Below are 27,309 nucleotides of genomic sequence, written 5' to 3' on the forward strand. Positions count from 1 at the left end.
GTATATCAGAGTGTTACAGTGAGGGGTGTGGGGTATATCAGAGTGTTACAGTGAGGGGTGTGGGTTATATCAGAGTGTTACAGTGAGGGGTGTGGGGTATATCAGTGTGTTACAGTGAGGAGTGTGGGATATATCAGAGTGTTACAGTGAGGGGTGTGGAGTATATCAGAGTGTTACAGTGAGGGGTGTGGGGTGTATCAGAGTGTTACAGTGAGGGGTGTGGGGTATATCAGAGTGTTACAGTGAGGGGTGTGGGGTATATCAGAGTGTTACAGTGAGGGGTGTGGGGTGTATCAGAGTGTTACAGTGAGGGGTGTGGGGTATATCAGAGTGTTACAGTGAGGGGTGTGGGGTATATCAGAGTGTTACAGTGAGGGGTGTGGGGTGTATCAGAGTGTTACAGTGAGGGGTGTGGGGTATATCAGAGTGTTACAGTGAGGGGTGTGGGGTGTATCAGAGTGTTACAGTGAGGGGTTTCGGATATATCAGAGTAAATGTGACAATGTGAGGAGTGTTTGATTTCACACTCGGTTGCTGTTATTTGAGATCAGTGTGATGAGGGTGTATATAAAGACTGGAGGTATACCCCACCCTGCTCCTGTCCAGTTTAAACATTTATAAACTGATGTGGATCTTAATCTGGTGCTCAAACAGTGCGATACACAGCATGCTTCCAACACCCAGCACGAACCCCAAGTTTTCAGCAGCGTAATGGCCGAGCTGTCCCTTCCTTTTATCCGACTGGCCATGTAACATTTCCGGGAGCTGGAAGGACGAGAGGACAAGGTTATCTCAGCAGGCGTCAGTCACACAGGGTCCCTGTAATTATCACATTAGGAACAGGAGGAGGCCATTCAGCCCCCATCCTCATCCAGCCTGTTACACAGGAACAGGAGGAGGCCATTCAGCCCCTCTCTCTCCAGCCTGTTACACAGGAACAGGAGGAGGCCATTCAGCCCCTCCTCCTCCAGCCTGTTACACAGGAACAGGAGGAGGCCATTCAGCCCCTCTCTCTCCAGTCTGTTACTCAGGAACAGAGGGAGACTGTTCCTGATTAGTAAGGGGATCAAAGGTGACGGGGAAAAGGTGGGAGAAGGGAGTTGAGGAACTTATCACAGAATCCCTGCAGTGCAGAAGGAGGCTATTCGGCCCATCGAGCCTGCACCAACCATAATCCCACGTATTTCCCTGCTATTCCCACTGACACTAAGAGGCAATTTAGCATGGCCAATCAACCTAACCCGCACATTCCAGCTTGCGTCACTGTCTATGTGGAGTATGTACGTTCTCCCCGTGTCTGTCTGGGTTTCCTCCGGGTGCTCCGGTTTCCTCCCACACTCTGAAAGACGTGCTGGTTGGGGTGCATTGGCCCGAACAGTAGTCGGAGTGTGGCGACTAGGGAAATTTCACAATAACTTCATTGCAGTGTAAATGTCAGCCTACTTGTGACACTAATAAATAAACTTTAACAAACTTTATCTTTGGACCCGGGTCTAGCGTGCAAGAACATAGAACATAGAACAGTACAGCACAGAACAGGCCCTTCGGCCCACGATGTTGTGCCGAGCTTTATCTGAAACCAAGATCAAGCTATCCCACTCCCTATCATCCTGGTGTGCTCCATGTGCCTATCCAATAGCCGCTTAAATGTTCCTAAAGTGTCTGACTCCACTATCACTGCAGGCAGTCCATTCCACACCCCAACCACTCTCTGTGTAAAGAACCTACCTCTGATATCCTTCCTGTATCTCCCACCACGAACCCTATAGTTATGCCCCCTTGTAATAGCTCCATCCACCCGAGGAAATAGTCTTTGAACGTTCACTCTATCTATCCCCTTCATCATTTTATAAACCTCTATTAAGTCTCCCCTCAGCCTCCTCCGCTCCAGAGAGAACAGCCCTAGCTCCCTCAACCTTTCCTCATAAGACCTACCCTCCAAACCAGGCAGCATCCTGGTAAGTCTCCTCTGCACTCTTTCCAGCGCTTCCACATCCTTCTTATAGTGAAGTGACCAGAACTGCACACAATATTCCAAATATGGTCTCACCAAGGTCCTGTACAGTTGCAGCATAACCCCACGGCTCTTAAACTCCAACCCCCTGTTAATAAAAGCTAACACACTATAGGCCTTCTTCACAGCTCTATCCACTTGAGTGGCAACCTTTAGAGATCTGTGGATATGAACCCCAAGATCTCTCTGTTCCTCCACAGTCTTCAGAACCCTACCTTTGACCCTGTAATCCACATTTAAATTAGTCCTACCAAAATGAATCACCTCACATTTATCAGGGTTAAACTCCATTTGCCATTTTTCAGCCCAGCTTTGCATCCTATCTATGTCTCTTTGCAGCCTACAACAGCCCTCCACCTCATCCACTACTCCACCAATCTTGGTGTCATCAGCAAATTTACTGATCCACCCTTCAGCCCCCTCCTCTAAGTCATTAATAAAAATCACAAAGAGCAGAGGACCAAGCACTGATCCCTGTGGCACTCTGCTGGTAACCGGTTTCCAGTCCGAAAATTTTCCATCCACCACCACCCTCTGTCTTCTATTAGATTGTAAGAAGTTTAACAACACCAGGTTAAAGTCCAACAGGTTTATTTGGTAGCAAAAGCCACACAAGCTTTCGAAGCTCTAAGCCCCTTCTTCCTCACCTGAAGAAGGGGCTTAGAGCTCCGAAAGCTTGTGTGGCTTTTGCTACCAAATAAACCTGTTGGACTTTAACCTGGTGTTGTTAAACTTCTTACTGTGTTTACCCCAGTCCAACGCCGGCATCTCCACATCATTTCTATTAGATAGCCAGTTACCTATCCAATCGGCCAACGTTCCCTCTATCCCACACCTCCTCACTTTCATCATAAGCCGACCATAGGGGACCTTATCAAACGCCTTACTAAAATCCATGTATATGACATCAACTGCCCTACCTTCATCAACACACTTAGTTACCTCCTCAAAAAATTCTATCAAATTTGTGAGGCACGACTTGCCCTTCACGAATCCGTGCTGACTATCCCGGATTAATCCGCATCTTTCTAAATGGTCGTAAATCCCATTTCCAAGGACCTTTTCCATCAATTTACCAACCACCGAAGTAAGACTAACCGGTCTATAATTACCAGGGTCATTTCTATTCCCTTTCTTAAACAGAGGAACAACATTCGCCATTCTCCAGTCCTCTGGCACCATCCCCGTGGACAGCGAGGACCCAAAGATCAAAGCCAAAGGCTCTGCAATCTCATCCCTTGCCTCCCAAAGAATCCTAGGATACATTTCATCAGGCCCAGGGGACTTATCGACCTTCAGTTTATTCAAAACTGCCAGGACATCCTCCCTCCGAACATCTATTTCCTCAAGCCTATTAGCCTGTAACACCTTCTCTTCCTCAAAAACATGGCCCCTCTCCTTGGTGAACACTGAAGAAAAGTATTCATTCATCACCTCGCCTATCTCTACTGACTCCATACACAAGTTCCCACTACTGTCCTTGACCGGCCCTAACCTCACCCTGGTCATTCTTTTATTCCTCACATAAGAGTAAAAAGCCTTGGGGTTTTCCTTGATCCGACCCGCCAAGGACTTCTCGTGTCCCCTCCTAGCTCTCCTAAGCCCCTTTTTCAGTTCATTCCTTGCTAACTTGTAACCCTCAATCGAGCCATCTGAACCTTGTTTCCTCATCCCTACATAAGCTTCCCTCTTCCTTTTCACAAGACATTCCACCTCTTTCGTGAACCATGGTTCCCTCACTCGGCCATTTCCTCCCTGCCTGACAGGGACATACCCATCAAGGACACACAGTATTTGTTCCTTGAAAAAGTTCCACTTTTCATTAGTTCCTTTCCTTGACAGTTTCTGTTCCCAACTTATGCCCCCTAATTCTTGCCTAATCGCATCATAATTACCTCTCCCCCAATTGTAAACCTTGCCCTGCCGTACGGCCCTATCCCTCTCCATTGCAATAACAAAAGACACCGAATTGTGGTCACTATCTCCAAAGTGCTCTCCCACAACCAAATCTAACACTTGGCCTGGTTCATTTCCCAGTACCAAATCCAATGTGGCCTCACCTCTTGTCGGCCTATCCACATATTGTGTCAGGAAACCCTCCTGCACACACTGCACAAAAACTGCCCCATCCAAACTATTTGACCTACAAAGGTTCCAATCAATATTTGGAAAGTTAAAGTCCCCCATGACAACTACCCTGTGATCCCCACACATATCCATAATCTGCTTAGCAATTTCTTCCTCCACATCTCTATTACTATTTGGGGGCCTATAGTAAACTCCTAACAACGTGACCGCTCCTTTCCTATTTCTAACCTCAGCCCATATTACCTCAGTGTGCAGATCCCCCTCGAAGTGCCTTTCCGCAGCCGTTAAACTATCCTTGATTAACAATGCCACTCCTCCACCTCTTTTACCAGCTTCCCTACACTTAGTGAAACATCTATACCCCGGAACGTCCTACAACCAATCCTGTCCTTGTTCTATCCACGTCTCCGTAATGGCCACAACATCGTAGTCCCAAGTACCAATCCACGCCCCAAGTTCATCTACCTTATTCCGGATGCTCCTTGCATTGAAGTAGGCACACTTCAGCCCACCTTCCTGTCTACCGGTACCCACCCTTGACCCTGATACCTTCCCCAATACCTCACCACCCTCACTGACTTCTGGACTACAAGAAACAATACTTTACACCGTATCCCAATACATGTGACAATAATAAATCAAATATTAAGTTGATCTTTCTCTACACCCTAGCTGTGACTGTAACATTACATTCTGCACTCTCTCCTTTCCTTCTCTATGAACGGTATGCTTTGTCTGTATAGCGCGCAAGAAACAATACTTTTCGCTGTATCCCAATATGTGACAATAATAAATCAGATCACATGTTCAGCACTTTGGATGTGAATGTGGAAGGTATAAATCGGTAGGTTTGCAGGGCAGTACGGTGGCACAGTGGGTTAGCACTGCTGCCTCACAGTGCCAGCGACCCGGGTTCGATTCCCGGTTTGGGTCACTGTCTGTGTGGAGTCTGCACGTTCTCCCCGTGTCAGCGTGGGGTTTCCTCCGGGTGCTCCGGTTTCCTCCCACAGTCCAAAGATGTGCGGGTTAGGTGGATTGGCCATGGTAAAGTGACCCTTAGTGTCAGGGGGATTAGCAGGGTAAATATGTGGGGTTACGGGGATCGGGCCCGGGCGGGATTGTGGTCGGTGCAGACTCGATGGGCCGAATGGCCTCCTTCTGCACTGGAGGGATTGTATGATTCTACGACACGAGGATTGGTGGCATTGTTGACCATGAGGAGTCATAGAGGTTTGCAGCAGGCCCAACTTGTCCATGCTGTCCAGTTTTTACCATTAAGCTAGTCCCAATTGCCCGCGTTTGCCCCATATCCCTCTATACCCATCGTACCCATGTAACTGTCTAAACGCTTTTTAAAAGACAAAATTGTACCCGCCTCTACTACTGCCTCTGGCAGCTCGTTCCAGACACTCAGACTCAACCACCCAACCGCTCACTCACCATGTCAACAAGAGCAACGTAGAGGAACATTCCGGAGGTTCCGGCGAAGATCCAGCTGGTCATACTGTGGGTGTACTGCCCAATGGAGGTGCCTACTGCCATGCCCAGGTAACTGATGAGAGTGGACACCAGGTTGAAGATTACGGCCTGTTTGAACCTCATCCCCGCCTGCAACACCATCGCAAAGTCACCTGGAAGTCAGAGAGAGGGGGGGAGGTCACTGGAGGTGTGAGCGTAGCCCTGAGGGAGGGGGGGGAAACTCTTCCCCCTTGACCCCTTCCCGAAGGAGAGGCCACTCGGATCTGGAGCGATAGAGGCAGGAGTGATGTGAGAAGAAGCTTCCTCCCACAGTGCAGGGGTGGAGGAACTAGCTGCCCAAGAGTGAGGAGGAGGCAGTTTGGTCGAGGCGTTCGAGAGGCAGGGAGGGAGGGTTGGTCTGTGAAGGGTGAAGGAGCTGGGTGGTGGGTGGAGGAATGGGACGGAGGGGGGAGTAGGAACATGGGAATTGCTCAGTCAGAGAGCCAGCCAAGACGCCACGGGCCGAATGGCCTCCTTCTGTGCTGTAGAAATTATGTCATTCTGAGTGTCAGGAGCGAGGGGGGGGTCAAGGAGAGAGAGAGAGAGGGAGACAGAGACAGAGAGAGAGAGAGAAAGAGAGAGAGAGGGAGAGACACAAAGAGGGAGGGAGAGAAAGGGAGAGAGACACAGAGAGAGAGGGAAAGACAGAGAGAAAGAGGGAGAGAGAGAGAGAGAGAGAGAGACAGGGAGACAGAGAGAGAGAGCCAGAGAGCCAGAGAGAGAGAGGGAGACAGAGGGAGACAGAGGGAGAGAGACAGAGCGAGAGAGACAGAGAGACAGAGAGAGAGACAGAGACAGAGAGAGAGACAGAGACAGAGAGAGAGACAGAGGGAGAGGCACAGACAGAGGAGACAAATAATTCTATAAATTCTCACACTGCCATACTTACCAAGTTCATGGGGTATCTCGTGACAGAACACAGCGATGGAAGTGCTTAATCCCCCAGAGATCCCCGTCGAAAAGGCAGCTCCTGTTGGTGAGAGAGTCAATATAAGTGACATTGTCAAGACCTGCAGCCCTGGCGGGCAGCCCAGTCCGAGGGCAGCCCAGACCGAGGGCAGCCCAGACCGAGGGCAGCCCAGACCGAGGGCAGCCCTGTGTGTGTGGGTCAGCCCTGTGTGTGTGGGTCAGTCCTGTGTGTGTGTGTGTGGGGGTCAGTCCTGTGTGTGTGTGGGTCAGTCCAGACTGTGGTCAGTCCTTTAATTTGTCCCTCCATTTGTCGATTTAGATTATATGTTACCCCAAAAGGTCAAAGCTCTGACGCATCAAACTTTATGCCTGGAGTGTTCTCATTGCCTGAATAAAGGAACCCACAGTGTGTTTACCCATCCCGTGTGAGCGATTGGCACCTTGCCTTGCCCAGGTTATGATGCATTGCAATAACAGGGCAGTCACTGCTTTGGCAAGTCCCAGCCGGGCGCCAATATCTATCCCGCAAAAAACATCACCGTAACAGATCAGCTGCTCATTTATCTCAGTGCTTTTAGTGGGATCTTGCTGTGCAGGAACTAGCTGCTGCCTTTCCCACGTTGCAAAAGTGATCGCACTTCAGAGGGGCTTCAGTGGCTGCGAGACGCTTTGTGACGCCTTGAGGTGGTTAAAAAGGGGGCTATAGAAATGTCAATGTTCCCGCTCCTGCCGCCCCTGCGCTCGGGGACATGGCTCTGACTGAGCGGCGATGAAACAGAAACTCTCAGCCCTCACCAGTCACGAGTGTCCAACGCAAACCCGCTTACCGATTGCTAGGCCATCGGTGAAGTTGTGCATGCCATCACCCACAATGACCATCCAGGCGATATCGGCAATCCCAGCATTCTTTACATCTTCCACTGCGTGGGAATGTGCGTGCGAATGGGAGTGGGAGTGGGAATGGGAGTAACTCTCCTCCACCGGGTGCCGCTCCCTGGAGCCAGAGCCGCTTCTCTTTCCTCCCTCGTCAGTCGCTGGTTGATTGCAGGGTGCCTGAGATGCCATTGCAGCCTCCGGCTGATCCAGTTCAGGGCCGTGACCTGTGATTTCCCACTCATCCTCGCCGTGAGTGTGAGCCCCTGAACCTAAAGCAAGGGCCCAGATAAGAATGGTAATGGCGACAAAGATAGAGTCACAGTCACAGAATCATGGAGTTTTACAGCACAGAAAGAGGCCCATCGGCCCACTGTGTCAGTGCATAAAATCATAAATCCCTACAGTGCAGAAGGAGGCCATTCGGCCCATCCAGTCTGCACTGAATATCTGACAGAGCATCTTAGCCAGGCCCAACCCCTGCCCTATCCCCAAAACACGATGCAGGTATCCCACTAATCCCCCTAACTTGGACATCTTTGGACACTAAGGGACAATTTAGCATGGCCAATCCCCCTAACCTACACATCTTTGGACACTAAGGGACAATTTAGCATGGCCAATCCACCCTAACCTGCACATCTTTGGACACTAAGGGACAATTTAGAACGGCCAATCCACCCTAACCTGCACATCTTTGGTCACTAAGGGACAATTTAGCATGGCCAATCCACCCTAACCTACACATCTTTGGACACTAAGGGACAATTTAGCATGGCCAATCCACCCTAACCTACACATCTTTGGACACTAAGGGACAATTTAGCATGGCCAATCCACCCTAACCTACACATCTTTGGACACTAAGGGACAATTTAGCATGGCCAATCCACCCTAACCTACACATCTTTGGACACTAAGGGACAATTTAGCATGGCCAATCCACCCTAACCTGCACATCTTTGGTCACTAAGGGACAATTTAGCATGGCCAATCCACCCTAACCTGCACATCTTTGGACACTAAGAGACAATTTAGCATGGCCAATCCACCCTAACCTGCACATCTTTGGTCACTAAGGGACAATTTAGCATGGCCAATCCACCCTAACCTACATATCTTTGGACACTAAGGGACAATTTAGCATGGCCAATCCATCTAACCAGCATGTCATTCAGACTGTGGGAGGAAACTGGAGCACCCGGAGGAAACCCACACAAACACAGGGACAACGTGAAATCTTCACACACATACACGTGCATACACATACTCACGCTCACACACACACACTCACGCTGTCACACACACATATACACAGACACACACTCACGCTGTCACACACACATATACACACACACACTCACGCTGTCACACACACATCTACACACACACACTCATGCTGTCACACACACATATACACACACACACACTCACGCTGTCACACACACATATACACACACACACACACTCACGCTGTCACACACACATATACACACACACATGCTGTCACACACACATATACACACACTCACGCTGTCACACACACATATACACACACACACACACGCTGTCACACACACATATACACACACACTCACGCTTACACTCAGGCTCACACTCACGCTCACACACACGCTCACGCTCACACACACACACACACACACACTCACGCTCACACACACGCTCACACTCACGCTCACACACACTCATGCTCACACACACTCATGCTCACGCTCACACACTCATGCTCACACACGCTCACACACTCACGCTCACACACACTCACGCTCACACACACTCACACACACACACTCACGCACACACACACACACTCACGCTGTCACACACACACACTCACGCTGTCACACACACACACTCACACACACACTCGCTGTCACACACGCACTCTCACACTCACGCTCACACACACTCACACACACACTCACGCTGTCACACACACACTCACGCTGTCACACACACCCACTCTCACACACACACACTCACGCTGTCACACACACACTCACGCTCACACACACTCACACACACTCACGCTCACGCTCACACACACACTCACGCTCACACAGACTCACGCTCACACACTCATGCTCACACTCACACACTCACACACACGCTCACACTCACGCTCACACACACACACACTCACGCTCACACACTCACGCTCACACACACACACGCTCACACACACACGCTCACACTCACACACAAACACTCACGCTCACACACACACTCACGCTCACACACACACGCTCACACTCACGCTCACACACACACACACTCACGCTCACACACTCACGCTCACACTCACTCACGCTCACACACTCACAAACTCACGCTCACACACACGCTCACACACACACACTCACGCTCACAAACTCACGCTCACACACACGCTCACACACACACACTCACGCTCACAAACTCACGCTCACACACACGCTCTCACACACACACTCATGCTCACACTCACACACTCACACACTTTGCCAATCCTGTTACCTTGCTCAGGCCTTAAATGGCAAAGTTCAAGGTTCTCTGTGTCGTCCACCTGGGCACAGACCGTGCCCCTCGCCCTGTAAAGGTGTTGCTGATGTCTGTCTGTGGGCTGGAAAACAGGAAGATCCCGCTGATAAGAGATGGGAAGAAAACTAGTTGTCTGCCTATGTCTGAATACCACTTCTCCCCAGCTGAAATCCATTCCATCCAGCTGCCCAGTCACACACACATCTGGAACAGGAGGCCATTCCGCCCCTGCAGCCCCATTCTATAAGATCATTGGCTGATCCGATGGTGACCTCGACCCCACCTTCCCGGCGACCCCCCATAACCTTTCACACCCCCCACCTCGCTAATCTAGAATCTCTCCACCGCCTTCTGAGGAAGAGAGTTCCAGACACTCAGCACCCTCCCTCCCAGGGAAAACATTTCTTCCCGTCTCCGTCTGAAATGGGTCCACCCGTATTTTTAAACAGCGACCCACCCCCCCCCGGGCCCGGTTCTAGATTCTCCCAAAAGTGGAGACATCCTCTCCACACCCACCATGTCAAGACAACCTCCCCCCCGCCCCTGACCCCCCTCAGGATCTGAAAGGTTTGGATCGAGTCGCCCCCTCACTCTTCTAAAAGCTCCAGCGGATACAAGCCTAACCTGTCCAAAGCTTCTCCTCAGCAGACAAGCCGCCCGTTCCCAGGGATTAGTCTGGGAAACCTTCTCCCAACCGCTTCCAACACACGGACACCCTTCCTTCAATAAGGAGACCGATACTGTACACACTATTCCAGATGTGGTCTCACCAACACCCCGTACTCCAGATGTGGCCTCACCAAAACCCCGTACTCCAGATGTGGCCTCACCAATACCCCACTACTCCAGATGTGGTCTCACCAACACCCCGTACTCCAGATGTGGCCTCACCAAAACCCCGTACTCCAGATGTGGCCTCACCAAAACCCCGTACTCCAGATGTGGCCTCACCAAAACCCCGTACTCCAGATGTGGCCTCACCAATACCCCACTACTCCAGATGTGGTCTCACCAACACCCCGTACTCCAGATGTGGCCTCACCAAAACCCCGTACTCCAGATGTGGCCTCACCAAAACCCCGTACTCCAGATGTGGCCTCACCAAAACCCCGTACTCCAGATGTGGCCTCACCAACACCCCGTACTCCAGATGTGGCCGCACCAACGTATGACTGAAGTATAACCTCTCGACCTTTGTAATCAACTCCCCTCACGATAAATAATAAAGTTCCATTAGCTTTCCTAATTACTCGCTGTACCTGTATACCAGCCTTTTGTGATTCATGCACCAGGACACCCAGATCCCTCTGCAATCTCTCACCATTTCGATAATAAGCTTCTTTTTTATTCTTCCTGCCAAAATGAGCAATTTCACATTTGCCCTCATTATTCTCCCTTTGCCAGATCCTTGCCCACTCACTTAACCTATTTATATCCCTTTGTAGCCTCCTTGTGTCCTCTTCACAATTTACTTACTCACCTATCTTTGCACTTTCAGCAAATTTAACAACCATCCCTTCAGTCCCTTCATCCAAGACATTGATATAAATTGTTATTTATATAAATTGTAAAACGTTGAGGTCCCAGCACTGATCCCTGTGACACACCACTTGTCACATTCTGCCAGCCAGAAAAAGACCCATTTATGCCTACTCTCTGTTTCCTATTAGCTAACCAATCTTCAATTCTCGCCAATATGTTACCCCCTGCACCATGAGCTTTTATTTTATGCAATAACCTTTGATGTGACACCTTATCAAATGCCTTTGGGAAATCTAAGTACAGTACATCCACCCTTTATCCACAGCACAGCTCAGACTCCTTCAAAGAATTCCAATAAATTGGTTAAACACGATTTCCCTTTCACAAAACCATGTTGACTCTCCCTGTTGCCTTGAATTTTTCTAAGTGCACATAACATCTTTAATAATAACTTTGAACATTTTCCCTGTGACACATGTTAGGCTAACTGGCCTATACCTTCCTGAGTTCCTCCCTCCCTTCCATACTATCTGTCTTTATATTTTGAGCTAGCTTTCTCTTGCAATTGCTCCACCCTGCCCAACTCCCCCCGTCCCCACACCCACCACTCCCCCCCGACCTCCCACCACCGTCAGCAGGGAAAATTCCAGCAAGAAAAGGACTAGCAAGCTTCCCATCTCCCTCCCAATACGTTATCATGAGAGGAGGCCTCCATGGAGCATGGGCATTTTCTGCTCACCAGGCCACCTGTAGTTCCAAAGCTCCCAGTGAATCTTCTCCACCTTACCCAGAGACCAAACGTTGGCAAGATACTCCGCCATGGTAGGCACCACATTGAAGGCCAGTCCTCATTGAATCATAGAATCCCTATAGTGCAGAAGGAGGCCATTTGGCCCATCAAGCTTGCACCAACAATCCCACCCAGGCCCTCTCCCCGTAACCCCACATATTTACCCTAGCTAATCCCCCCAACACTAAGGGGCAATTTAGCATGGCCAGTCCACTGAATCAACACATTGTTTGGAGTGTGGGAGGAAACCGGAGCACCCGGAGGAAACCCACGCAGACACGGGGAGAACGTGCAGACTCCGCACAGACAGTGACCCAAGCCGGGAATTGAACCTGGGTCCCTGGCACTGGGAGGCAGCTGTGCTAACCCACTGTGCCCACAAGCCCCAGAGGAAACCCACGCAGACACGGGGAGAACGTGCAGACTCAGCTCAGACAGTCACCCAAGGGAGGCGATGGCCTAGTGATATTATCGCTAAGAGTATTAATCCAGAAATTCAGCTAACGTTCTGGGAGACCCGGGTTTGAATCGCGCCCACAGCAGATGGTGAAATTTGAATTCAAGAAAAAATATCCAGAATTGATGACCATGAAACCATTGTCAATTGTTGGAAAAACCCATCTGGTTCACTAATGTCCCTTTAGGGAAGGAAATCTGCCGTCCTTACCTGGTCTGGCCTACATGTGACTCCAGAGCCACAGCAATGTGGTTGACTCAAAACTGCTCTCCAAGGGCAACGAGGGATGGGCAATAAATGCTGGCCCAGCCAGCGACGCCCATGTCCCATGAACGAATGAAAAAAAAGATGGGAATGGAACCCGGCTCCCTGGCACTGCGAGGCAGCAGTGCTAACCACTGTGCCACCGTGCCGCTCCTCACCTCACATAACATCTGCACACACTTTCCAGTGGAGAAGAGTCACTGAAGCTCTGGCTAACTTCCCCCGCCCTCGAGCCCCCAGCACAACCCCAGGGCACTTTGACCCGTCCGCAGTTTCCACATGATTAAAGCTAACAAGGGTGCACTGAATTGTTCCTTGTTTCTCGTTTCATGGCTTCATTCTATGATCATCTTGCTGGTGCCAGTACAGAGCGAGACTGCGGATAGTTGGGAACCTGTCTCGGGGGCAGAGAATTCATATGGTGTTCGTGGAAGTGGAAATGACTAGGGTTGGGAAGCATTTTCCGATCAGGGCCATTGTGATCTCCTGGACTCGTTTCGATCGCCTCAGGGGGTCGGAGAGGAATTTCCCAGATTTTTTTTCCCCATATTGGCCCTGGGGTTTTTCACTCTGGGTTTTCGCCTCTCCCTGGAGATCACATGGTCTGGAATGGGGGGGTGGGGGTAAGTTAATAGGTTGTGATGAACAAAGCATCGTAGCTGTGAGGGACAGCTCGGTGGATAGGATATTAGGATGTAGATAGGCTGGAAAATTGGGCGGGGATCCTGGATTCAGGATTCAATCCTGGACCGGGGAGCGGCGCGGGCTTGGAGGGCCGAAGGGCCTGTTCCTGTGCTGTATTGTTCTTTGTTCTTTGTTCTTTGAATCTAGAACCTTCCCAAGTCTGTGTCTCAGGGACAGCAAGAATTGAAACCTTGCACTAATATGATGAGCGTACTTTGATTTTTTTTTGTTGCTGTTTATCTGCACCCCATGGCGAAACCTTTCTCCTGAAACACATGCTTGCGAAGAAGCATTCTTGACCGCAGCCCCTCATTATTTCAGCACTCACCCTGCGTTCGCTGTGGTTCCGGAACAAAACCAGGGTACTCTCAATCAGGAGGAGCAGGTAGATGCCTCCCAGGGCGGACAGACCCTTCCAGATAGAGTCCCTCATGGCTGCGTTCTCCGCGGTCTTGTGTCTGTGATCGGGATCACTCTGGGACTAAATCAGGAGAGACGCAGTTTACAATCCAGTTTGCATTCAGAGGTAAGAGTAGTCGAGGCAGGTACAATATTGTCTTTTAAAAAACATTTAGACAGTTACAGGGGCGGCATGGTGGCACAGTGATTAGCACTGCTGCCTCACAGCGCCAGGGACCCGGGTTCGATTCCCGGCTTGGGTCACTGTCTGTGTGGAGTTTACACGTTCTCCCCATGTCTGCGTGGGTTTCCTCCGGGTGTTCCGGTTTCCTCCCACACTCCAAAGATGTGCAGGTTAGGTGGATTGGCCCTGCTAAATTGCCCCTTAGTGTCGGGAGGACTAGCTAGGGTAAATGTATGAGATTGTGGGGGTAAGGCCTGGTTGGGATTGTGGTTGGTGCCAACTCGATGGGCCAAATGGCCTCCTTCTGCACTGTTGGGATTCTATGATTCTATGATACATGGGTAAGATGGGTATAGGGGGATATGGGCCAAACGCGGGCAATTGGGACTAGCTTAGTGGTAAAAACTGGTCAGCATGGACAAGTTGGGTCAAAGAGCCTGTTTCCATGCTGTAAACCTCTATGACTATGGTCACCCTATTATAGAAAGAATATTATTAAACTAGAAAGAGCGCGGAGGAGATTTACTAGGATGCTACCAGGACTTGATGGTTTGAGTTATAAGGAGAGGCTGGATAGACTGGGACTTTTTTCTCTGGAGCGTAGGAGGCTGAGGGGTGATCTTATAGAGGTCTATAAAATAATGAGGGGCACAGATCAGCTAGATAGTTAACATCTTTTCCCAAAGGTAGGGGAGTCTAAAACTAGAGGGCATCGGTTTAAGGTGAGAGGGGAGAGATACAAAAGGGTTCAGAGGGGCAATTTTTTCACACAGAGGGTGGTGAGTGTCTGGAACGAGCTGCCAGAGGCAGTAGTAGAGGCGGGTACAATTTTGTCTTTTAAAAAGCATTTACAGTTACATGGGTACGACGGGTAGAGAGGGAGATGGGCCAAACGCAGGCAATTGAGACTAGCTTAGGGGGTTAAAAAAAGGGTGGCATGGACAAGTTGGGCCGAAGGGCCTGTTTCCATGCTGTAAACCTCAATGACTCTATGTTCATATTAAGGTTAAGGCACCCCCACCACCCCACTTCCCACACCGCCGTTCCCCCCCCCCCGCGCCCACGCCGCCCTTCCCCCCACCACCCCCCCCCCCAACGCTCCTCATGCTAACCAAAGGCAGATGTTGCATTATAGCTGGTATCATTTTAGCAGATTAATCCCTGGGAATGGGCGTGTTGTCTGCTGAGGAGAAGGTTTGGACAGGTTAGACTTGTATCCGCTGGAGTTTTTAGAAGGGTGAGGGGCAACTCGATCCAAACCTTTCAGATCCTGAGAGGGCGTTCCTTGACAGGGTGGGTGTGGAGAGGATATTTCCTCATGTGCGAGAGTCTAGAACCGGGCGGGGGAGGGGGCGGTCACTGTTTCAAAATAAGGGGCCGGCCCATTTCAGACGGAGACGGGGAGAAATGTTTTCTCTGGGAGGGAGGGAGATGGGAACTCTGGAACTCTCTCCCTCAGAAGGCAGTGGGAGCAGAGTCTTTGTTTAAGGCGCAGGTGGAGAGATTCTAGATTCTAGATATTTTACACAGAGGGTAGTGGGTGCTCTTGCCGGGGGAGGTAGTGGAAGCGGATACAATAGTGAGTTTTAAGGGGCGTCTTGACAAGTCCATGAATAGGATGGGAATAGAGGGATATGGTCCCCGGAAGGGTAGGGGGTTTTAGTTAAGTCGGGCAGCATGGTCGGTGCAGGCTTGGAGGGCCGAAGGGCCTGTTCCTGTGCTGTAATTTTCTTTTTTCTTTGTTCTATTAGTGAGGGAGGGGTGAAAGGTTACCGGGGGGTCAGCAGGAGGGAGAGGTCGAGGTCACAATTAGATCAGCCAATGATCTTATAGAGTGGCACGATAGCACAGTGGTTAGCACTGCTGCTTCACAGCTCCAGGGACCTGGGTTCGATTCCCGGCTTGGGTCACTGTCTGTGTGGAGTTTGCACATTCTCCTCGTGTCTGCGTGGGTTTCCTCCGGGTGCTCTGGTTTCCTCCCACAGTCCAAAGATGTGCGGGTTAGGTTGATTGGCCATGCTAAAATTGCCCCTTAGTGTCCTGAGATGTGTAGATTAGAGGAATTAGTGGGTAAATGTGTAGGGATATGAGGATAGGGCCTGGGTGGGATTGTGGTCGGTGCAGACTCGATGGGCCGAATGGCCTCCTTCTGCACTGTAGGGTATCTATGATCTATGAATGGGGCAGCAGGGCTGAAGGGGCAGAGTGGCCTCTTGCCCCGGCTCACATGTTCGAATGTGTTTGTGTGTCTCAGTGTCAGCTCTTGCGCAGTTACAAAGTTTCTATCGATTTTAAAGGATGATACTCAGATTTGGTACTTCTTTAGTCTGTGGACTGTGCCACGTTCCCCAGTAAAGGGCAGGGGGGGGTCAGAGGGCATGCTTCCAGCCGCTGCCCAGCACCATTTGACTGAGCTGCCAACAAGAGGCCAAAGTGCAGGGGTTGATGGAGAATTAAAGTCAGAGTGGGACTGGAAAATCAGAAACTGCCCCCTGAAAACTTACAACTTGTGTGACAGGCTCGAGGAGGGGCTGAATGGCCTCCTCCTGTTCCTGTGTGACAGGCTCGAGGAGTGATGGGGCTGAATGGTCACAGAATCATAGAAACCCTACAGTACAGAAAGAGGCCATTCGGCCCATCGAGTCTGCACCGACCACAATCCCACCCAGGCCTTATCCCCATATCCACTCACTAATCCCTCTAACCTACACATCTCAGGATACTAAGAGCAATTTTAGCATGGCCAATCAACCTGACCCGCACATCTTTGGACTGTGGGAGGAAACCGGAGCACCCGGAGGAAACCCACGCAGACACGAGGAGAATGTGCAAACTCCACACAGACAATGACCCGAGCCGGGAATCGAACCCAGGTCTCTGGAGCTGTGAAGCAGCAGTGCTAACCCACTGTGCTACCGTGCCGCCCAAAGAGGCTTGAGGAGTGGACTGAATGGCCTCTTCCTGTTCCTGTGTAACAGGCTTGAGGAGGGGCAAGGGGCTGAATGGCCTCCTCCTGTTCCTGGGTAATCTCCTCTGGCAGCTGAAGGTGGGGGTGGGTGAGGGGCACGCGCCGTGGGCTGGGTGGAGATGGGCGCACCCGCTGTACTTACGTGAGGGAGCAGGTGAAGCAGGGCATCTGCAGACAAAGTGCCAATCGCGAGTGCCACCAGGAAGGTGAGGAAGATCTTGGAAAAGGAATGGCTGAGGAGGGGGATGATTGCCACGGCCATGAGTGAGGTCAGACTGATCAGGGTGATGGCAACGAAACCACAGGCCCACACTGGAAGGAAGAAGAAACAGCAGTGAAGGGAGGCAGTACATTTCAGAGACAAGACCCAGCCTGAAACCCCTCCACACAACTGCCATTCCTAACCTGGATAACGTCGTGGGAAATCCTGATAATTCACACAGCGAGGTTTTATTTCCTTCATTGTGGGGCGTCGCTGGCAGGGTCCACCATTTATTCTCCACCCCTAATCGCCCTCTCCAGAAGGTGGTGGGTGAGCCGCCTTAAACCCACCGCAGTCCCCGTGTGTGTGTGTGGGGGGGGGGCTCGAAACTTGCAGGTGGTGGTGTTCCCCATGTGTCTGCTGCTGCCCCCCTCACCCCCCACTGTCCTTCTAGGTGGTGGAGGTGGCGGTTTGGAAGGTGCTGTCAAAGGAGCCTCGGCGAGTCGCTGCGGTGCATCCAGTAGTTGGTGCGCACAGCTGCCTCTGTGCATCGGTGGTGGAGGGAGTGAATGTCAAAGGTGTGGGGGGGGGGGTGGTTAGCGTGTCGATCGAGCGGGGAGGGGAGGGGGCTACTTTGTCCCATTGGTGTGGAGCTTCTCGAGTGTTGTGGGAGCCGCACTCATCCAGGCGAGTGGAGAGTATTCCATCGCACTCCTGACTTGTGTCCTTGTAGATGGCGGACAGGCTTTGGTGGATAGAGGGGGGAGGGAGTCAGGAGGTGAGTTACTCTCCACAGGATTCCCAGCCTCTGACCTGCTCTGGGAGCCACAGTATTTATATGGCTGGATCCCAGTTCAGTTCCTGGTCAATGGTAACCCCCCAGGATGTTGATAGAGGGAGGAAGGGGGGGTGGTTTAGCTGATTGACGGGACATTTTGAAGTCTAGCCCAGTGAATTTCAGTCGGCTGTTTGGCCATTGGGATAACACCCAATTCTGCACTCACCTCACACACGTTCCAGGAGAGCTCACGGGATTGTGAGCATTGAGAGAGAAATGGTGGGAAGCCATTTGCCCCCCACCTTGCTGGCTGGAGGCTCTGGAGCTGGGAGTGCGGTGGAGGTTGGGGGTGGGGGTGGGGGGGCGGGCGATCAGTCTCGGGATGAGGCGTCGGCCATTTTGGACGGAGTGGAGGAGGAATCTCTTCGCTCGGAGGGTTTGTGGATCTTAGGAATTCTTTACCTGGGAGGGGTTGTTGATGCTCCATCGTCCAGTGTCTATTCTGAGACTAATGGGTCTTTTCAATATGAGGGGAACTGGAGGATATGGGGAGTGGACAGGTATGATATTAAAGTTTATTTATTAGTAAGGCTGACATGTAATATTATTGAACGGTGGAGCAGATTCGAGGCCTCGAGTGGCCCACTCCTGCTTCCTGTGTCGTCACTGAGCGGTCCTTGCAAAGTTCGGACTATCCATCCGGTGAGATTACAGGGGACAGCAGGCATTAGTAATCAATCAAAGCACAGGTAATCTTTTGTGTTAAGGCTTTACTGGGAAGAGATAGGCAGAAGCCATAAATGTGCGGTTTATCACGAGTGCGAAAGATTATTACGCAACCTCACTAAACGGAGTTTAACCAGATATAATCACAATCCAATTGGCAGAAGCTGGTATCTCGCCCGTCTTACTGTTCAGGATGGTACAAGAGGCATGGAGAAAAGGGACAATAGCCGGGATTAACAACCACACAGGGCGCTCACCTGCTTTAGAAACTGTGTCTTGCTGCTCAATGTCCAGCCAGTCATGGTGCTGGATGCAAACCCGGCTGTCAATCTGGTACAGCAGGGCTGGGCAGATATAAGTGAACTGCTTTGGGGTGATCTCATCCATGTTATCCATGCCAAAGTTAACCAGCAGCTGGGTGACATTCAGGCACTGTCAATGGTAAAACAATGAATCACCATCAGTATCCCACTCAGAACATCCTCAGGTACACGTCCATCGTCACATTTAATTTCCTTCATTTAAGCAGATAACTTTTCCCCTGCACACTTTTCTGTTCTGGAGCTTTGGTCTACCACACAGCAATAATAGGGCGGCACGGTGGGTTAGCGCTGCTGCCTCACAGGGACCCGGGTTCAACTCCAGCCTCGGGTCACTGTCTGTGTGGAGTTTGCACATTCTCCCCGTGTCTGCGTGGGTTTCCTCCGGGTGCTCCGGTTTCCTCCCACAGTCCAAAGATGTGCAGGTTAGGTGTTTTGGCTGTGCTAAATTGACCCTAGTGTCGGGGGATTAGCTAGGGTAAATGTGTGGGGTTACAGGAATGGGGCCTGGGTGGGATTGTGGTCGGAGCAGACTCGATGGGCCGAGTGGCCTCCTTCTGCACTGTAGGGTTCTATGAATAATACTTTGTAATAATTTCAGAGTTTCTTCATTTGATGTGTGTAAAAAAAACTTGAGACTGACTGTTGTTAATACTATGTTAATTATATTGTAAGGATACACAGTTAAAGGGTATTGTTTAATTAAGACCATTGAGCACATATAAATAGGACATGTCCCTTTATTTGCTCATTTAGTTTTACTGATTTGCCCAGAATAGGATAACTAGCAGAGAGCTGGGACACTGGGCACAGCTGGAGCATTAGTTTATTCATTAGTGTCACAAGTAGGCTTACATTAACACCACAATGAAGTTACTGTGAAAATCCCCTAGTCGCCCACACTCTGGCGCCTGTTCGGGTACACTGAGGGAGAATTTAGCACGGCCAATGTGCCCTAACCAGCACGTCTTTCAGACTGTGGGAGGAAACCGGAGCACCCGGAGGAAACCCACGCAGACACGGGGAGAACGTGCAGACTCTGCACAGACAGTGACCCAAGCCGGGAATCGAACCCGGGTCCCTGGCGCTGTGAGGCAGCAGCGCTAGCCCACTGTGCCACCGTGCCGCCCCTGATTGAATGGTGGAGCAGACTCGATGGGCCAATGGAACAAAGTTAATCAACTCTCCCAGTAAAGAAAAGCTCTGTGTCTTGGTTTGAGACTGGCTTAGATTCTATTGACAACAGTAACGTTGCGTGGAAATAACTTCAAATAGTCACTCTGCAAAACCAGCTGGGAGGCAACCACATCGCTGTGGCTCTGAAGTCACATGTCGGCCAGACCGGGTAAGGACAGCAGATTTCCATCCATAAAGGACATTAGTGAACCAGATGGGTTTTTCCGACAATGGTTTCATGATCATCAGTAGTTTCTTAATTCCAGGTATTTTTTATTGAATTCAAATTCTACCATGGCGGGATTCGAACCCGGGTCCCCAGAAGATTAGCTGAGTTTCTGGATCAATAGTCTAGTGGCCATTGCCTTCCAACACCGTGGTGGTGCAGTGGTATTGTTACTGGACTAACAATCCAGAGGTCCTGGGAGCATGGGTTCAAATCCTGCCTTGGTAGCAGGTGGAATTTAAATTCAATTTATAAATCTGGAATTAAAAAACTAGCAGCCGTCATAAATAAATCACTAATAGATCTGCTGTCCTTACCTGGTCTGACCTACTTGTGATTGCACTAGAGGGGGTACAGGGGAGGTTCACCAGGACGTTGCCTGGGATGGAGCATTTGAACTATAAGGAGAGACTGGGTAGGCTTGGATTGTTTTCTCTAGAGCAGGGAAGGCCGGGGGGGGATGAGATAGAGGTGTATAAGATTATGAGGGGTATGGACAGGGTGAATAGGGAGCAGCTGTTCCCTTGGTTGAGGGGTCACTCACGAGGGGGCATAGTTTTAGGGTGAGGGGCAGGAGATTCAGAGGGGTTTTAGAAAATGTGCTGCCTGGGAAGGTAGTGGCGGCCAGAATCCTTACAACCTTTAAAAAATATTTGGATGAGCACTTGAAATATCAAGTTTGGGGCGGTACGGTGGCACAGTGGGTTAGCACTGCTGTCTCTCAGCGCCAGGGACCCGGGTTCAATTCCCGGCTTGGGTGACAGGCTGTGTGGAGTTTGCACATTCTCCCCATGTCTGCGTGGGTTTCCTCCCACAGTCCAAAGATGTGCGGGTTAGATGGATTGGCCATGCTAAATTAACCCTAGGGTCGGGGGATTGGCAGGAAATATGTGGGGTTACGGGGATAGGGCCTGGGTGGGATTTGGGATTGTGGTCGGTGTAGACTCGATGGGCCAAATGGCCTCCTATGATCACAGCATTCACGGATATGGGACAAGTGCAGGAAAATGGGATTAGCGCCACTTTAGTGGTAGTTATTCTTAGTGTAGATTCGAGCAGCCTTTTCTGCTCTGAACGACTTGAAGACTCCAGACACCCTGCAATGTGGCTGACACTTAACTGTCCTCTAACATAACCGAGCGAGACACTCACAGACGCTGCCTTGCCAGCAGTGCCCACGTCCCATGAAAGGATCATTCGAATTGACAGCCCGCACCTCCCTGTCCTTATTTACACTCCGAACTGTAAGAATTTAAAAGTCAAAAAGCTCTTGGTCTCCTGACGACTCACGTTTTCATGCAGGTGGTTGTATTTTGAATGATTGAGCAGTTTGTCCTCAGCACCGTTGCTGTGGAGTTTGGCCACGTGATGCAAGCCTTTGGGCGATTGGCCGTGCTGTCCGGCCGCGCTGCGCCGCTGAAGTCTCTCCCCTCCTCGGCCTCCTGCTTTCGGGTCTCCTGGCGCATTGTGTTTCGGGGACCTGCAGACGAAAGGTTCGATCAGAGTGAAACAGAGAGGGGAGTTTTCCCGTGCCGCCCGCCGCGGGAATCGGAGCGGGCATGGGAGGGGGGCCCGGATCATGTGGAGGTTCGTTGACCTCGGGCAGGATTTTCCGGTTTTGGGGCGAGCGCAGACAGAAAGCGCCGCTCAGAGCGTCACCTTGGTGGAACAGTCCAGGGTCTCTCCAGGAGAATGGGCATCTCGAGGTGACGTAATACAACGCAGGCGGTATTCATAAACCTGTACCCTGTAATACGAGGATGCTTATCAGAAGCAGAATGGTTTATTGTATCAGCCTGGCAGCTGACAGGTTAGAGAAAGGAAGAGCAGCTTTGCATTTTGCAGTTTTCATGACCTCGGGACAGACTGAAGCTTCTCACAGCCACAGAAGTACTTTCTGGAAAGGTGCTCACTGTTGTCATGTAGGAAACGCAGCAGTCACTTTGCGCACAGCAGGATCCCACAGACAGCACTGTCATAATGACCATAGTAAGAAGTCTCACAGCACCAGGTTAAAGTCCAACAGGTTTATTTGGCAGCACTAGCTTTCGGAGCGCTGCCCCTTCTTCAGGTGAGTGGGAGTTGTGTTCACAAACAGGGCATATAAAGACACAAACTCAATTTACAAGATAATGGTTGGAATGCGAGTCTTTACAGGTAATCAAGTCTTTACAGGTACAGACAATGTGAGTGGAGAGAGGGTTAAGCACAGGTTAAAGAGATGTGTATTGTCTCCAGCCAGGACAGTTAGTGAGATTTTGCAAGCCCAGACAAGTCGTGGGGGTTACAGATAGTGTGACATGAACCCAAGATCCCGGTTGAGGCCGTATTCATGTGTGCGGAGCTTGGCTATCAGTTTCTGCTCAGTGATTCTGCGTTGTCGTGTGTCGTGAAGGCCGCCTTGGAGAATGCTTACCCGAAGATCAGAGGCTGAATGCCCGTGACTGCTAAAGTGTTCCCCGATTGGAAGGGAACACTCTATGTGTTTCCTTCCAATTGCCTTCCAAGGAGGCCTTCACGACACACGACAACGCAGAGTTGCTGAGCAGAGACTGATAGCCAAGTTCCGCACACATGAGGACGGCCTAAACCGGGATCTTGGGTTCATGTCACACTATCTGTAACCCCCACGACTTGCCTGGGCTTGCAAAATCTCTCTAACTGTCCTGTCTGGAGACAATACACATCTCTTTAACCTGTGCTTAACCCTCTCTCCACTCACATTGTCTGTACCTTTAAGACTTGATTACCTATAAAGACTCGCATTCCAACCATTATCTTGTAAATTGAGTGTGTCTTTATATGCCCTGTTTGTGAACACGAGTCCTCACTCACCTGATGAAGGGGCTTGGGGCTCCGAAAGCTCGTGCTAACAAATTAACCTGTTGGACTTTAACCTGGTGTTGTGAGACTTCTTACTGTGCTTACCCCAGTCCAACGCCGGCATCTCCACATCATAATGACCATATTCAGTGTCTGCTTTCAGTAATGATGGTCCTGATGTCCCAGGATAGCTCTTCACTGGAATAGCAACCACAGTGCGGCGCTCCCTCAGCACTGACCCTCCCACAGTGCGGCGCTCCCTCAGCACTGACCCTCCCACAGTGTGGCGTTCCCTCAGCACTGACCCTCCCACAGTGCGGCGCTCCCTCAGCACTGACCCTCCCACAGAGCGGCGCTCCCTCAGCACTGACCCTCCCACAGTGCGGCGCTCCCTCAGCACTGACCCTCCCACAATGCGGCACTCCCTTAGCACTGACCCTCCCACAGTGCGGCGCTCCCACAGCACTGACCCCCCCACAATGATGCGCTCCCTCAGCGCTGACCCACAGTGCAGCGCTCCCTCAGCACTGACCCTCCCACAGTGCGGCGCTCCCTCAGCACTGACCCTCCCACAGTGCGGCGCTCCCTCAGCACTGACCCTCCCACAGTGCGGCACTCCCTCAGCACTGACCCTCCCACAGTGTGGCACTCCCTCAACACTGACCCATAGTGCGGCGCTCCCTCAGCACTGACCCTCCCACAGTGCGGCACTCCCTCAGCACTGACCCTCGCACAGTGCGGCACTCCCTCAGCACTGACCCTCCCACAGTGCGGCGCTCCCTCAGCACTGACCCTCCCACAGTGCGGCACTCCCTCAGCACTGACTCACAGTGCGGCACTCCCTCAGCACTGACCCTCCCACAGTGCGGCGCTCTCTCAGCACTGACCCTCCCACAGTGCGGTGCTCCCTCAGCACTGACCCTCCCACAGTGCGGCGCTCCCTCAGCACTGACCCTCCCACAGTGCGGCGCTCCCTCAGCGCTGACCCTCCCACAGTGCGGCGCTCCCTCAGCGCTGACCCTCCCACAGTGCGGCGCTCCCTCAGCACTGACCCTCCCACAGTGCGGCGCTCCCTCAGTACTGACCCTCCCACAGTGCGACGCTCCCTCAGCACTGACCCTCCCACAGTGCGACGCTCCCTCAGCACTGACCCTCCCACAGTGCGGCGCTCCCTCAGCACTGACCCTCCCCACAGTGCGGCGCACCCTCAGCACTGACCCTCCCTCAGCGCTGACCCTCGTAGTGTTGGCCTGGATTTTCTTTTCAACTCTGGAGTGGGGGCTTGAACCTACGACCTTTTGAGCCGGAGGTTGGACAGCTGCTCCGATTCCCACTGACGCCTCATATCCAATCCCAAACGCACCAGGACAAGTTCAACAGACCCGGTCATTTGTGGGATGACACCAGAGAATTGGAAGGGAAAATCCTTTTGAACCTGTTCTTAACAGAATGTTCTGGAACATTCTGACGGAGTTGGTGGTAGTGCCACAGGCTAATATCCGGGGTTTCAAATCTCCCCACGGCAGCTGGTGGCATTTAAATCCGATGAATAAAAGCGAGCCTCGGTAACGGTGAAACTATTACCGACTGTCAGAAAAACCCGTCCGGTCACTGACGTCCATTCAGGGAAGGAAATCTGCCGTCGTTACCCAGTCTGGCCCACACTCCAGACCCTCCAACACACAGTGACGTGGTTCAACTGCTCCTCTGAGTCGCTCAACTCAAGGGCAATTAGAGATGGCACAAATGCCTGCGTTGCCAGTGCCCACATCCCGTGTAAGAATGAAGCTAAAATCCAAAGTCTACTGTATGAAACTTTTGTGAAAAGAAAATAAGCCCCTTGGCCGCCCCGAGACACCGGCTGGTTCTACTTACCTCAAGATGGAGGCTGTGGTTGGTCTTGCATTGGGGAGATGTGGCTGGTGGGGCCTTAGGCTGGTCGCCTCGCCATCCTTCTTCAGCATGGAGATGTGGTCCATGGTGGTGTGGGTGTGGACATGCCCGTTCTCCTGCAGGTCCAGGGCGTCCAGGTGGGAGACATGGTCGTGGCCAAGGTCATCGTGCTCGATCTGCAGCACCTGCAGCTCGCCCAGGCCCAGGTTGGTGAGCAGCTTGTGCAGTCCGTCGAAGGACAGCTTCCCGTTCTCACCGTAATGCCGGAAGAGCCGCAGCAGGTAGTACCGCTGCTCCGTCAGAGCGTCGCGGGAGGCCATCTTGTTCCTGCCCGGGGCCTTGCCCGTGAGGACGTGGTCGGAATCTGCTTCGGGCAGTTGGTCCTGCCCGTGGTCAGGCCTGGCTCCACCTTCAGGGGCTCGTCTGCGGACTTTGCCGTAATGACCGTGAACCGTCCAGACAACCAGCCACCCGGTGAGAAAAACAGCCCAGAGCCTGCACTTCATCCTGCCGCTACCTGCAAGTGAATACAAAAGCAAAGAGAGAAAGGACTTTGCGTTTCCATAGCGCCTTCCCTCACCTCCAGACACGCCAAAGCATTTTACAGCAAATGAGGTCAATTTGCAAGTCACTGGGGTGATGCAGGAAATGCAGCAGCCAATTTGCGCACAGCAGGATCCCACAGACAGCAGTGCGATACTGAGCAGAAAATATCTTTTTGCGATGTTGACTGAGGGATAGATTTTGGGCAGGACACTGGGGAGAAAATCAGAGAGAGCTTCACTTCAGTTTAAGAATCGAAAGGTGATCACATTGAAACATATAAAACTCTCTCAGAGGGTTCGACAGGGGAGACATTGAGATGTTGCCCCCGGTTAGAGATTTCAGAACCAAGAAAAGTGACAGCCTCCATCATTATGAAGTGTTTCGAAAGGTTAGTCATGGCACAAATCAATTCCAGCCTCCCGGATTACCTGGATCCACTACAGTTCGCCTATCACCGCAACAGCAGACACTATCTCCCTGGCTCTACACTCAACCCTGGAACACCTCAATATCAAAGACACCTCTGTCAGACTCCTAATCACAGACTACAGCTCAGCCTTCAACATAATTCCTACAAAACTCATCTTCAAACTCCGTGGCCTGGGCCTCGGCTCCTCCCTCTGTGACTGGATCCTGAACTTCCTAACTCACAGACCACAATCAGTAAGGATAGGCAACACTACCTCCTCCACGATCATCCTCAACACCGGTGCCCCACAAGGCTGTGTTCTCAGCCCCCCTACTATACTCCTTATACACCTATGACTGTGTGGCCAAATTCCCGTCCAATTCGATTTTCAGGTTTGCTGACGACACCACTGTAGTGGGTCAGATCTCAAACAATGACGAGACAGAGTACAGGAATGAGATAGAGAATCTGGTGAACTGGTGCAGCAATAATAATCTCTCCCTCAATGTCAACAAAACAAAGGAGATTGTCATCGACTTCAGGAAGCGTAGAGGAGAACATGCCCCTGTCTACATCAATGGGGATGAAGTAGAAATGATCGGGAGCTTCAGGTTTCTAGGTGTCCAGATCACCAACAACCTGTCCTGGTCCCCCCCACGTGGACGCTATAGTTAAGAAAGCCCCACCAACGTCTCTACTTGCTCAGGAGGCGAAAGAAATTTGGCATGTCAGCTCCGACTCTCACCAACTTTTACAGATGCACCATAGAAAGCATTCTTTCTGGTTGTATCACAGCTTGGTCTGGGCTCCTGCTCTGACCAAGGAACTACACAAGGTCGTGAATGTAGCCCAATCCATCATGCAAACCAGCCTCCCATCCATTGACTCTGTCTACACTTCCCACTGCCTCAGGAAAGCAGCCAGCATAATTAAGGACCCCCCCCCCCCCCCCCCCCCACGCACCCCAGACATTCTCTCTTCCACCTTCTTCCGTCAGGAAAAAGATACAAAAGTCTGAGGACACGAACCAACTGTCTCA

General features: G+C 51.3%; 1 protein-coding gene across 1 annotated transcript; it reads right to left on the minus strand.

The window, feature by feature from the left end:
• Positions 1–393: 393 nt before the first annotated feature.
• On the minus strand, positions 394–25,817 carry LOC144482016 (zinc transporter ZIP10-like). The gene is made up of 10 exons (XM_078201274.1): positions 25,298–25,817; positions 21,890–22,079; positions 19,135–19,309; positions 17,314–17,483; positions 13,949–14,101; positions 9,920–10,025; positions 7,357–7,674; positions 6,510–6,590; positions 5,543–5,733; positions 394–765 (listed from the first exon to the last, which is right to left on the minus strand). Exons 1-10 carry the CDS (start codon positions 25,633–25,635, stop codon positions 616–618), a joined length of 1,872 nt encoding a protein of 623 aa, XP_078057400.1. The 5' UTR covers positions 25,636–25,817; the 3' UTR covers positions 394–615.
• Between the last annotated feature and the right edge of the window lie 1,492 nt (positions 25,818–27,309).

Source organism: Mustelus asterias, chromosome X, assembly GCF_964213995.1.
Source record: "Mustelus asterias chromosome X, sMusAst1.hap1.1, whole genome shotgun sequence".
NCBI classification, from domain to species: Eukaryota; Metazoa; Chordata; class Chondrichthyes; order Carcharhiniformes; family Triakidae; genus Mustelus; species Mustelus asterias.

What these genes read in the sequence shown, in the direction of transcription:
- LOC144482016 (XM_078201274.1), bottom strand. Translation starts at nt 25,635, where the DNA reads ATGGCCTCCCGCGACGCTCTGACGGAGCAGCGGTACTACCTGCTGCGG. An exon ending in ACCACAGCCTCCATCTTGAG is followed by an intron (nt 22,080 to 25,297) that starts GTAAGTAGAACC and finishes TTTCGTCTGCAG; the next exon opens with GTCCCCGAAACACAATGCGC. An exon ending in ACAACCACCTGCATGAAAAC is followed by an intron (nt 19,310 to 21,889) that starts GTGAGTCGTCAG and finishes TACCATTGACAG; the next exon opens with TGCCTGAATGTCACCCAGCT.